Source organism: Jaculus jaculus, chromosome 2 (assembly GCF_020740685.1).
Source record: "Jaculus jaculus isolate mJacJac1 chromosome 2, mJacJac1.mat.Y.cur, whole genome shotgun sequence".
In the NCBI taxonomy this organism is placed as follows: domain Eukaryota; kingdom Metazoa; phylum Chordata; class Mammalia; order Rodentia; family Dipodidae; genus Jaculus; species Jaculus jaculus.
The window spans coordinates 58874424-58888089 of record NC_059103.1 but is presented as its reverse complement, the minus strand read 5'-3'; the positions used below and the strand labels follow the sequence as shown (position 1 = coordinate 58888089).

Sequence of the window (13666 nt, the reverse complement as noted above, 5' to 3'; positions counted from 1 at the left end):
GAATACTTGGTCCCCAGCTGGTGGCAATGGGAAAGGTGGGGCCTTTGGGAGGTAGAGCCTTGTTGGGAGTGTGTGTGTGTGTGGGGGGGGCTTTGGGGTGATAGCCCAGTAGATAGCTTTCTTTTCACTCCTGTGGAGATGTGACTTTGGTTTCCTGGTTAGGCCTGTCATGCCTGCCCTACCATGATGAAACTTTTTCCCTTGGGACTGTGAGCTGAAATAAATCCTTTCCTTGCATAAGCTGCTTTTGGTTCGGTGTTCTATCCCAGCAACAATAAAGTAATTGCTATAGCAATCAAGGCTGAGGAGATGGCTCAGTGGTTAAAGGTGCTTTCTTGGTGGCTGAGGGTTCAACTCCCCAGCCACCCACATAAAGCTGGATAGCATTGGGTTTGATGGCACATGCCTTTAATCCCACCACTCCAGGGGCAGAGGTTTGGAGTACTGCTGATGAGATTGAGACCACCCTGAAATTACATAGTGAATTCCGGGTTAGCCTGGGCTAGAGTGAGACCCTGCCTTATAAAAACTGGTGGTTTGATTCAGGTGTCCCCCATTCATTCAGGTGTTCTGAATGCTAGGTTCCCAGCTGATGGAAATTTGGGAATTAATGCCTCCTGGAGAGAGTGTATTGTTGTGGGAGGGCTTATGGGTGTTATACCCAGCTTCCTCTTGCCAGTGTTTGGTACACTCTATTGCTACAGTCCACCTTATGTTGTCCAGGGGGTGATGGCTCAGGCTATCGTTTTCCCCTGCCATCGTGGTGCTTCCCCTCGAGCCTGTAAGCCAAAATAAACCCCTTTTTCCTACCTGGGTGGTTTCTACCAGCAATGTGAACCTGACTGCAACAGTGGTCCCAGGAGTGGGGTTGCTGCTAGACACCTGATTGTGTGGCTTTGGCCTTTTGGAACTGATTTTCAAGAGGAATGTGGAAGGATTTGAAACCTTGGCCTAAGAGACACTTTTCAGTGCTGTTTAAGTATAGCTTGATGGACTATTATGGTCAGAGTTGAAACACCTGAATGCAGTTACAACTATGGACTGTGAGATTTGGCTTATGAGGGTGAGAGATTTGCTTGGACTGGGCTAGCAGTTTGTGTGAGAAGCTTGCTGTTATGCCCATGACCTGAGAAGTTGTGCAGAGTTGCTCTGTGCAGAAATGAACTGGTGTCAGCAGAGGGATATGGCACAGAAAAAAAAGAAAAAATCTTTGGGTGAACTGCTGCCTTTTCAACTGCAATTGAGAGATTACAACCTTTGAGATCGGCCAGCTGACCTGCACTGAGGCAACAGGAAGAATGTAGACTCTTTTTGAAGGGGCCTGAGTACTCAAGAAGAGTCCTGTTCTTCAAAGTCTGCTTTATTTCCCCATGGATTAACAAATTGGCACCCTACTTGGTATTGTGGAGTATAAGAAATGCAGGGAAGAGAGGGTCATTGAATTTGCAACACGGCTTGTGTTTGGAAATGGCCATGGGCAATGTGAAACAGGTTTGCTGGATGCCTGTATGGGGCCATGAGGATGAGCCGTGGGTTGCAGTGGAGATCCAGTGGAGATGCTGGGACCACAAGATGGCTGCTAAGGAAAGCCGTGGGCCCCAGATGAAGTTTTCCAGGACTGTGAGTAGCCTAGCTGGAGGGGTAGAATTGGAATGCCAGACTTATTGCTGGTCAGAATTAGACTTGTTACTGGCTAGAATTGTTGGACTTGAAGCTACAGAGTTTGATGTTTCCCCTTGCTGTTTTAAATCTTGTATTGGTTGGATGTTTCTTTGCTATGCCCATTGCCATCCTTTGCAGTGTGAATGTTTATTCTGTGCCATTATGGGTTTTTTGAGATTACTTTTTGGTATTATGGCTCAGTTAAAAGATCTGGGACTATGGGGATGCTTGAACATCATTGGGATTGATAAAAACTATGGAGACTTTTAAAGCTGGACTGAATGCATTGCATCATAGATGATTATCAGCTTATTGGGGCCATGGACAGAATGTTTGATTCAGGTGGCCCCCATAAACTGTGTTCTGAATGCTAGGTTCCCAGCTGATGAAGATTTGGGAATTAACGCCTTCTGGGGGGGCGTGTAGTTTTGAGGGTGGGCTTATTGGCAGTTTCCCCATGCCAGTGTTTACCATGCTTTCCTGTTCCTGTTGTCCACCATATGTTGGCCAGGGGGTAATTTCTACCCTCTGTTCCTGCCATTGTTTCCCCTGCCATCATGGATCATCCCCCTAGAGCCTATAAGCCACAATAAACCTCTTTGTTCCCACAAACTGCTCTTCGTTGAGTGATTTCTACCAGTAATGCAAACCTGACTGCAAGAAAAATGAAACACCAAAAAAATTTCCTTTTGTTTTTTCTGGACATTTGTAATGGCAAGAGACCCTGGCATGCCCATCCACAGACTAGCCTCATACTCAGAATCATCATCCACCTCTGCCTCACAAGTGATGAGACTAAAGGTGTGTATCACCACATCTTGCTCATCTCTTTTTTTTTTTAATTTAAATTTTTATTTATAAGCAGAGAGAGGCAGGGAGGAATGGGCAGGTCAGGGCCTCTTACCACTGTAAATGATGCATGTGCCTCTTTGTGCATATCTGTCTTTATGTGGGTACTGAGGACCTGAATTGGGCTGACAGGCTTTGCAAGTGCCTTTATCCACTGAGTCCCTTTACTCTTTTTTTTTTTTAAATTTTTATTAACATTTTCCATGATTATAAAATATATCCCATGGTAATTCCCTCCCTCCCCACCCCCACACTTCTTTACTCTTTTTAGTAGTAAAAACAACAGTAAGTAACAAAGTCACTCATAGGAGCCTTAAGGATGAGTGAAACTCCCAGTGTCAAGGTTTGACTACCTTGCTACAAGATGCTGGTAAGGGTGCCCACAGGCCCTCACAAACCATCACGACTATTGCATAGGCATTGGTTGCATGCTAGAACTAGATGGTAAGACTCTATTGCTAAAGGCATTTTGGCTGTAGGACATGAAATCAAATGGAAACAGCCTGGTAGCATTTATTATATAGAGTGTCAGAAGGTGCTGTACAGGCTGCTGGGGGAAAATGTCACTGACAGTCCCATTTGATTATGAACTCCAGGTGCTGTACTACCAACATGCCAGGCAGATGTACTCAAATGTGTAGTAGTGACATGATTATTATGAGTGCAACTATTTTCTGACTGGAAGGTCTGTGACACAGATGGGAACTTAAGTCTGGTTCTGTAGGGTATGGCAAAGACCACTGCTGTGCAGAGCATGCATCAGTAGGAGGCCACTATTGTTTTGTTTTGGAGCTGGGTGTGGTGGTGCATGTCTTTAATCTCAGTACTTGGGAGGCAGAGGTAGGAGGATCACAATGGGTTTGAGGCCAGTCTGAGACTATAGTGAATTCCAAGTCAGCCTGGGCTAGAGTGAGAGCCTACCTCGAAAAACCACAAAAAAGCTTTAAGATTCATATAAGCAGTACTATTTGCTGGGGAGAGGAAACCTGCTGCTAGGTTATAAACTGTGCTGGAGCTCCAGCAATACAGCTTGCATGAACTGTCACCCATGCCAGGATGGGCTTTTTAGTGATGCAGCTTCCTTGGCAAATAACCTCACCTGTGGTCCTGTAAATAACCCCAATAAGTTCAATGATTCTCTAAGCTAGATTTGGGTGTAATATTTTTTAGTTTGTTTTTACCCTATCAGGGTATAGGCATTTGTCATATCTCCTCATAAAAATCACACAAGTGTTGTATCTTTTCACTTTATTACAACAGATCACTACTCATTTCTTCTTTGCTTGGCGACACAGACATTTGCATCTGAGCCTTTTGTCTGAGGTGCTCTTGCAGGCTAGGTACAAGCTATGTTCTACCACATCCCTAGCCCTGTGTGTCGCAGCCTTTAAAACATCTTTTCAGGCATGAAAGAATGCACAAATGCTACATGCCTGTACTCACAATGCCTCCCCCTCCTGGCCTGTGTTCCTAACGACTCCTGTTGGCTAATTTATGCTGCTTGGGCCCACAGTTGCTTCTCTGCCCTGCCCTGTGTTCCAAGTGCCTCTTTTTTCTTCTTATTGGATTATTATTGCACAGCTATGTGTGAGTGTGTACACCAGGATCTCTTTCTATTACAAACGAATAGCAGATAACACTCTTTGCTTCCAGCATTTTGCAGGTGCTGGGGAATTGAACCTTGGCTGGCTAGCTTTGCAAGTAAGCACTGTTAACCTCTGAGGCATCTTCCCAGCTCCTTACCCAGGGCCTCTGGCTGGGCTACACAGTTTGATTCTTCTGTTTTACTCACTCTACTAAAGTATGCCCCCTTGTGCTCTCAAGATAGTGTGTAAAATGCAGAAGCAGTAATGATGGGCCTCCACCCATCCCTCGGCAGTGCAGGGTGGTCTGCATCAGGCTGGAAATAGCTCAGCTGAATGAAAGTGATGTGTTTGGTTTGGGATGTGGAGGATGGAATGATAATGAATGATGATCTGTTTGGTGTTTCTCTTAACTGATGTACAACATTGAGTTCTTATAGCCAGAACAGGTGATATATCTAGCATTTCTCCGAGGATATTTAGAATTAGCAACTGAGCAATTAGGTTGCAGGAACAGACCAACGAGACCCAGTGTCCTGTGCTCCTCATCCTAACATGTACTCCTCCCCATTTCACAAACAGGCAGTGCTATGGGGGTAGTACAGTGGCCCTAGCTGAAGATATGTTCCTATTCACCAGCCAAACAGGCTTTTATTGAGTCCACAAGAGTGGCAGTGACACATCTGCTCCAGGGTTCCTAGGGGAGAGACCTGGTAGGACCTAGGCCAGCTTGAGGCACTGGGTATTGAAGCTATCCCCTTCCTTGCTGGCAACTGCCTCAAGCAGGCTCTGCTTCTTCTGCATGCTCCGTGAGGATTCTAGCTCATACATAGTGGTCAGGTTGAAGAGCACACTCTCGTGCAGGTAGTGCCGGGGATCCTGTTGCACCATGGCCTCCAGCTGCCGCAGAGAGTCCTTGAGCTTGCCCAGGTACAGCAGACACACAGCGGCATTGTTGTTGGCCTGGAGGAGAGGACATTGCTCAGTCAGGATGGGCAGAGATGCAAGCTTGCCTGCTCCTGGCCTTATGCACTGTCAGCCCCCTCGCTTCTGAAAGTGTCTGTGGCCAGGACTAGATAGGAGTGAGGACTTGAATTTGCTGGCATGCAGGTTTGTAGCATCTACAAGATGCATAACATAGAGGGACCTGTGGGCACTGATTATTTTTCCTTGGGTGTCTTACCACTGCATTTGTGGGGTCCAATTTCAAAATCTCTGTGAAGAATTTATGAGCTTCTGCAAAGTTATTCTGGCCGAGGTGCAAGAAGGCTCTGTAATGTAAATGACAGAAAAAGCAGTTAAGTCTGGAAAAGCCAGGTCTAGTGCACACCAACCAGGCACAGGGGCTTCCACATGCACCACAGGGATATGTGACACACACCAGAGTAAGATGCACACTCTCAGGAGGAGGCAGCGACCTTACAGCTGACTAAAACATCATGTAGGCTTGCTAGCACGTCAGTTCAGACAGGGTAATACCACTCAAGGTTACTTTCCACCCTACCACTAACCTCTGTCCTGTGTTCACTTAAAAAAAAAAGAGGCAGAAAAGAGAAAGTGAGTATGGGTGCACCAGGGCCCTCTGCCACTGCAAACCAACTCCAGACACATGTGCCACTTTGTGCATCTGGCTTTATATGGGTAACAGAGAATCACACCTGGGCTGCCAGGCTTTGCAAGCAAGCTCCTTTAGTAATGGAGCTATCTTTCCAGCCTGTGTTCACTTCCTGAAGTCTATAGCTTGTCTTGATGCATGGACACACTCAAAGCTGCTTGTTATCCTGGAAAGTCTGACTCAGGTAAAGCAGCCTGCGAACAGGAACGCTGTGAACCACAAAATGGCAGGGGTGAAACATTCATGTGTACTGTGTACTGCATCTACACTGAAAATGGGCCACAGGTGGTATTCTTTTTTTTTTTTTTTTTAAAGCTTCAACTGATGAGTGAATAATGAAGATATGGCACATTTATACAATGGAGTTCTACTCAGCGGTAAAGAAAAATGAAGTTATGAAATTTGCAGGAAAATGGATAGATTTGGAAAGGATTATACTAAGGGAGGTAACCGAGGCCCAGAAAGCCAAGTGCTGCATGTTCTCTCTCATATGTGGATCCTAGCTACAGATGACTGGGCTTCTGTGTGAGAAGGAAAAAAACTCAGTAGCAGAGGCCAGTAATCTAGAAAAGAGATATAAAGGGAAGAGAAAGGAAGGGAAAGGGGTACTTAATAGGATGGTATTGTATATATGTAAATAGAATAGATAAATGGGGGTGAAAAGGCCCAAAGTGAGGTTAGGGGAAGAGATCGAGTAAAGGAAAGGTAGAGGGAGGGCTAATCAAAATCTAAGAGGATATAAATTAATCACATGGAATCCTACTTTTTTGGACAATGGAACACTCAGGAGCCATAGATTGTTGCTAAAAAAATTTTCAGTGCCAGGGATGGGATATCATCCAGTGAGTTGTTGGCCAGGGAGGTAGGTCCCTGATGCCCCACAAACATTATAGGCCATTGCCAAGGCTCTTTGTTTCCTACCAGGAATAGATGGTAAGACCCTATTGCTGAAGACTCCACATACTTAGGCTGCAAGGCCACTGAGAAATCCTGTTGGATCTGAGTTGATAACCTCCTCCATGTAGGCCAGCTGACAGAAAACTGGAAGAAGCCATTCTGCATGCAGTTCAATGGGAGAAAGAGATACCACCAGTGAAGATACTCAACAGTGGACACTGCAAGCCTTATATTTGGCCAGTCAGGCCAAATGAGCCAATGGGTGCAATAGTGGCACATCTGTCATGGTGGAAACCAACTGCCCTCTAACTGGACTGGAGGCGTGCTCCATGGGAGGAAATACATCCCTGATACTGAAAACTTAAAACAGCAGTAGTCATGAGCAGTAAGGGTGTAATGTGTGCTGCTGTCTGGCTAAATGTATATACTATGCTTATCAACTGCCCAGTAAGTACTTCTTTTAATGTTCATACCCTTATATTAAATGCTAATCTCACTTTTGGTAGAGAATCTTCTCTTTTCAGAGGGCAGTGACCCTGGGATGACTCAGAATGTATGGTGCTGGAAAGAAGTGACCATAGTGCTCAGTACTGCAATATCCATATCACACCTTCCAAGGCTCAGGGTCTAATGCGGAAGAGTAAGTTCACTGAGAATGATCTGTTCCAGGTTCAACCATTTTTCCTCAAATTTCATTGTATCATTTTTTCTTACTGCTGTATAGAATTCCATTGTATAGATATACCACATCTTAGTTATCTATTCTTCTAGTGATAGGCATCTAGGTTGATTCCAGCTTTTAGCTATTATGAATTGAGCCACTACAAACATGGTTGAGCAAAGCTCTCTGGCCTGTGGTTTGAAGGTTTTAGGGTAGATGTCCAGTAAGGGAATAACTGGGTCTGTTGGTATCTCTATAGTCAGAGCCAAAGGAAGGGTAGGACTCCTTTCAATGTGCTCCCTCCAGACACAAAATGCCCTGGATATCCATGACCTTGGAGTGCCTGACACTACCTACACAAGACCACCATAATAGGGGGAAAATATGATGATATCAAATTAAAAGAGAGAATGATTGAGAAGGGGAGGGGATATGATGGAGAATGGAGTCTCAAAGGGGAAAGTAGGGGAGGGAGGGTATTACCATGGGATATTTTTTATAATCATGGAAGTTAATAAAAATTTGAAAAAAAGCTTTTTTTTTTAAATAAAAAAAACACCCAACTTTTATTTGTTAGATAGAGAGAATGGGTGAGCAAGGGCCTCTGGCCACTGAAAACGAACTCCAGACACATGCGCCACCTTGTGCATCTGGCTTACATGGGCCCTGAGGAATCGAACCTGGGCCTTTTGGCTTTGCAGGCAAGTGACTTAACCACTAAACCATCTCTCCAGCCCCACGGGTAGTATTCTGAAGAATGGGTCTCTTCTGCAGAAGAGATGATGAAAAGAATATAAGAGCCAAAGGAACAGGAGGAGTACTTTGCAATATTGTCTTCCAGGCCCAAAGTGGTTGTTATGTTCATGACCTCACAGTGGCTGGAGTTACCTACACATGACCTGCGTAATAGAGGTGGGGGGAGGGGGAATGCTGACATCAGAGTAGAAGAGGCTAGTTTTTTCTTTCTTTCTTTCTTCCTTCCTTCTTCTCTTTTCTCTCCTTCCTCCCTTACTTCCCTTTCTTTCTTTCTTTTTGAGGTAGGGTTTCACACTAGCCCAGACTAACCTGTAATTCACTACATAATCTCAAGGTAGCCTCAAACTCATGGTGATCCTCCTACCTTTACCTCCTGAGTGTTGGGACTAATGGTGTGCGTCACCATGCCTGGCTGAGACAGACTAGTTGGAAAGAAGAGGAGATTCAGTGGAGTGGCAATTGGGGAGCAGGGAAGAGAAGGTGGTGGATTGAGATTCTGATTATGGTATACTGTCTGTATGTATAAAGGTTGTCAATACAAAAGTAAAAAGAATAGGGTCTCTTTAAATCAGTTCTTGGGGGCTAGAGAGATGCTTAGTGGGTAAGGCACTTGCCTATGAAGCCTAAGGACCCAGGTTCAATATTCAAGAACCCATGTAAACCTGATGCACAAGGTGGTGTATGTCTGGAGTTTGCAGGGGCTAGATTCCTTGGCGTGCCCATTCTCTGTCTCATTCTCTTTCTCTCTCTTGAATATATAAATAAGTAAATAAAATGAAACATAAAATAATCAGTTCTTGAGTAAGAGTAGGCCTTCAATTCTGGGAGGCTATCATGTCTCCTGGCTAGAGACCCACGGTCTTAGCACTGAGGTCAAGGCTGGTAGAAGAGTAGAGAAAGGATGCTTTTTTGGATAAAATGCATACTGAAAGTTTTTACCTGTTCATCAAAACCATCATTTTGCCCTTCAGTCCATCCAGTCTCTGAGTCACTCTTTCAACATCCTGGAAATACTTTTCAGCGGTTTTTATGTCCCCAATCTGTTTTGACAAAGTTATCTCATCAGATTAGTTGACACATTGAAAGAGATACTAAATCTATACCTCCATATATGGTTCCCTGGTATCATTTCAAACTGTGAAGCCTCCTATGGGTCAGGCAGAACACAGTCGCCACTCAGTGATCATTATCTTCTGTAAACAGGCAGGGATACATCAGATACAGTGAACCATCAACTTCCTGTTAGAAATTACATTAACATGCAGTCTTTTTGTGTGTGTGGTTTTTCAAGGTAGAGTCTCACTCTAGCCCAGGTTAACCTGGAATTCATTATGTAGTCTTTGGGTGTCCTCAAGCTCAAGGTGATCCTCTTACCCTGCCTCCTGAGAGCTAGGATTAAAGGTGTGTGCCACCATGCCCAGCTTAACATGAAGTCTTGATTTAAAAGCCCAATAGCTTAGCAACTTGTCTCTCTAAAATAAATTCTGCTATAGCATTATGTAAAAATAAACCTTTGGTATAACATGTCAGGGCCAAGTTAACTTTTTGGGTATTTGAGGCTAGTAATATAGTAGATACTATCAAGTTTGCAAATTAAAAAAAATTATTTGCAAGCCGTTGGGTGGGGTGTGGAGCAGAGGACAGGCAGAGAGAATGGGCACACCAGGGTCTCCAGAGACTGCAAGTGAACTTCACATGCACGTGCCCCTTTGTGCATCTGGCTTTACGTGGATATGGGGAATCAAACCTAGGTCATTAAGGCTTTGCAGGCAAGTACCTTAACCACTGAGCTATTGCTCCATCCCAGGTTTGCAAATTTTAAAGTAACATTTTCATAAAATAATACAATTTTTTTTTGGGGGGGGTTTCGAGGTAGGGTCTCACTCTAGCCCAGGCTGACCTGGAATTCACTGTGGAGTCTCAGGGTCGCCTCGAACTCATGGCAATCCTACCTCTGTCTCCTGAGTGCTGGGATTAGAGGCGTGCACCACCACGCCCGGCTAATACAAAATCTTAATGAGAATCCACAAACTCTTATCCTATGTGAGGAAACTATCAGTTCTCTTAAACAAGCAGGGCCCCTTAGCGTGGGCAGTGAGGGAGATAAGGTGACCATATGCCTGGATATATAGCCAAATCCTTCTAACCATATATCCCCTGTCTTGTCACTGATGGGGACAGTCTGGATTTTAAGAGGAAGGTCAGGACTTCATTTGCCATCTTATGAAAAGGGTAATCTATGCTGTAAGTAAGGTGGTAATGAGAAGTCTAAGAATATAAAGAGAAATTTTATTCTGGTAAACACTCTACACACCAGAATAAGGTACAAACCCTGTGTTCAGGGGCCTCCTGAAGGAACCATACTGGAACACTTGGTTCTACATGCAACAACAGCTCAAGTCCCACACAAAACTCTCTTTTGAGCACATCCCAACTTTATCCTAACAAGCAACTTGCACTGGGGCTGTTGTCTTTCAGATGAGTGGAGGATCCCTGAGGAGTTGAGCAGCACTGGAGAATGGTACATGCCCACGCATTACTGAAGGAAGAAATCCTGCTTTGATCTTCAAACAAGGGGCCTTTTGTGATTCTGCCTATTTTGAGGGCATATGTGCTAAGTGCTTACTCTCTAGATGACCTTTCAGAAATGTCTGTACGAAATGTGTCATTCTGGCCAGGGTGGTGGCACATACCTTTAATCCCAAGCAGAGGTAGGAAGATTGTTGTGAGTTCAAGGCCAGCTTGAGACATCATAGTGAAGTCCAGGTCTGCCTGGGCAGGAGCAAAAGCCTATCTCAAAAATCTAAAAATATAAAAGAAGTATCCATCTGACTAAAGGGCAGCATGCTTATTGTCCAGTATGCAAGAGCTGGGTGTGTTCAAAGCCCAGGATTACTCTCCAGAGGGGCAGTCTGCCCTCCTCACAGAACCCTGAGGAAATGTGGCTCAGTGTTTGGTCAACTGCTGCTGCTCTGATATGGTGTCTACATTCTTGAGCCTATGTTCATGAGCACAGCAATTGATTCATAGCCTGTAAGCAGGACAAATCCTGATCCCTTAGTCGTTAATGCCACCAGGCAAAAGGTAAAGTCCCATTAGGAGGATTAAATCCCTACTAGGATGAGTTGCAGGGGACAAAGTGGCAGCTGGGCATGGTAATACATGCTTGCACTCACAGCACTCAGGAGGTGGAGGCAGAGGACTTCAGCTCATCCCAGGCTAGCCTGTGCTCTGGAGAGAGGTCCAGGGCTTCCCTCTTCTGCACTAATGAAGTGTGAGATACATCTCTCCCTGACTTACTATAAAAACCCAGAGCAACACGGCTTGATGACTGGTACTCAGCTCTAGCATGCAGCCTGTCACTGTCATATTAACTGAAATCCTGTGCAGCAGGATACCACTGAATGCTGACTTGGAGACTATTGTAGCTAATGGTTGAAAGTTGTTTATGGCCAGTCTGTGCTGCCAGTGGGGCTCTTCTGACTCTCCTAAGCACCTGTGCCACAGACCTCTCCAGCTTCTTTCTGGATTTAAAAAAAAAAAAAAAAATGAGGCTGGGAATGTCGCGACAGTTTTGCTAGGCTGCACTACTGATGTGTAACTGCTGGGGCCCAGAACTGGGTCTTTGCAGCTCCAGGGCCACACATTATCCTCTGCACCAGAAGACTCACAACACTGACACAGGACGGTCATTGAAAGGGTTTCATAGATGCTGTAGAAGTCAGCCTCACATTGCTGGGATGAACTTTCAAACCAGACACAGTTTATAGGAGGAAGGGATTTATTGAAGCTGAGATCGAGGGGAAGTTCCATAATGTCCGAAGTTGGCTCCACTTTCACAGGTCCAGGCAGAGACAGCAAAGCAACCACCACCACCAGCAAGCACACTCCAGGAACTCCATAATGGCAGAACTCTAGTACTCTGCACAGCTTTTGTCTGGAAACAGATCTGTCCCCAAACACACCTTGGGGTTGAACCCTAGGATCCTCCCACAATAAAACCTCCTCTAGCCAGGCAGCTCGAGGTCTAAGTTACAAACTTGAGTAAAACTTCTACATTTGGGCTGCAGAGAGAGCTTAGTTATTAAGGAAACTGCTTGCAAAGCCTAAGGACCTATGTTCAGCCCCAGGTCCCACATAAGCTAGATACACAAGGTGACTCATGCACAAGGCCATGCATGCACACAAAGTGGCCCAGACATCTGGACTTAGATTGTAGTGGTTGGAGGCCATGGCATTAAAAAGAAAAAAACGCACAAAACTTCTATATCTGCTGGGCATAATGGTGCAAACTTTTAATCCCAGCACTCGTGAGACAGAGGTAGGAGGATCTCAGAGAGTTTGAGGCCACCATGAGATTACATAGTGAACAGCCTGAGTTAGAGTAAAACCTTACCTTGAAAAACCAAAACAAAAATACAAGCAAAACAAAAAAACCCCTTCTTTATCTATAGGGGGACATCAACTCAAACTACCAAGATGATAACAGAAATTACAGGTTATTCTTTCTTTGTCACCCACTAATTTAACTGGTGATCAGAAGGTAAGTTTAAGTTTCTACATTATTAAAATGTAATTAGGAGCCAGGTGCGGTGGCTCATGCCTTTAATCCCAGCGCTTGGGAGGCTGAGGTCTCAAACTCATTGCATTTCTATTGCCACAGCACCATGAGAGGTAGGGTTTCTGGTGTGAGCCACCATGCTTGGCTTAAGAAAACCAGGTCAGCCTGCAATAGTGAGGCCTTGCCTTAAAACACCAAGCCAAATCCCCCCAAACAAGTACTTAGGGTTGGGGAGATGGCATGGATACAGCATGTAAGGTGCAGGTGGGAGGACCTCACTTCCACTCCCCAGCATCCACATAAATGCCAGATGGGCATAATGGCTATTTGCAACTGGGGTGTCAGAGATGGGATCCCTGGGCAAGTTGGCTAGCTAGGTTCTTGGAGGTTGAGACCCTGCCTCAATCAAATAAAGTGGAAGTAATTGAAGAAGACACTGGAAGTAAACCACTGGCCTTCATGTGTACTGCACACACATGCACCCAAGACACACATACGCACACCCCAACCAAACAAAAAATGCAACTAGGATTTTAAATTCTACTCATTTTTAAGAGTTACACAGTTGAAAAATTAAAAAGGTGGCTAATAAGCATGAACATAAAAACTCAGAAATGTTAGTATAGAAACAGACACAGGTAGGAAGGAAACTGAAGTAACCGCAAAGGAGGTCTGTGGTTTACAGAACCCTAGGCAAATAATGTGTGAAAACAAGGGCCCAGGAGGAGATTTTCTAGGAAATTCTAAGTAACTAAAATTGATTCCAGAAACAGAAAACCTCAGGCACAGAACACTGTGACAGATTATTATGAAAAATGTTCAGTATCCTCCAAGTACCTGGCAGAAGAATCTCTTAGGAGACATATCCAAATCTTCAAGGAACAGATAATTACAAGTTATTAAAACAATTCCCAGGGAACAGAGACAGAAGAAAATCCTTGACTTTGGCTTCATGACTCGCTGAGACCCTCATCAGTGGAGCAGAGACCACACACCCTTGAGCCTGTAGAACTGTGTGCTCAATAAACCTCTCTACAAACTAAGAAAGAGGAAAACCTCTACTTTATACTTATGACCTTATG

At 44.7% G+C, this 13666-nt stretch overlaps 1 protein-coding gene across 3 annotated transcripts in view; it reads right to left on the bottom strand.

The window, feature by feature from the left end:
• Positions 1-2999: 2999 nt before the first annotated feature.
• The window catches only part of Trappc12 (trafficking protein particle complex subunit 12), a 140667-nt gene continuing 130000 nt past the window's right edge, over positions 3000-13666 (bottom strand). For all 3 annotated transcript variants that reach the window (XM_045143017.1, XM_045143019.1, XM_045143016.1), the window contains exons 10-12: positions 8963-9063; positions 5278-5365; positions 3000-5057 (exon numbers count right to left, since the gene is read on the bottom strand). In XM_045143017.1, the coding sequence (XP_044998952.1) occupies positions 4815-5057; positions 5278-5365; positions 8963-9063 (432 nt within the window). In that variant the 3' untranslated portion in view covers positions 3000-4814. The remainder of the gene's footprint in view (positions 5058-5277; positions 5366-8962; positions 9064-13666) is intronic.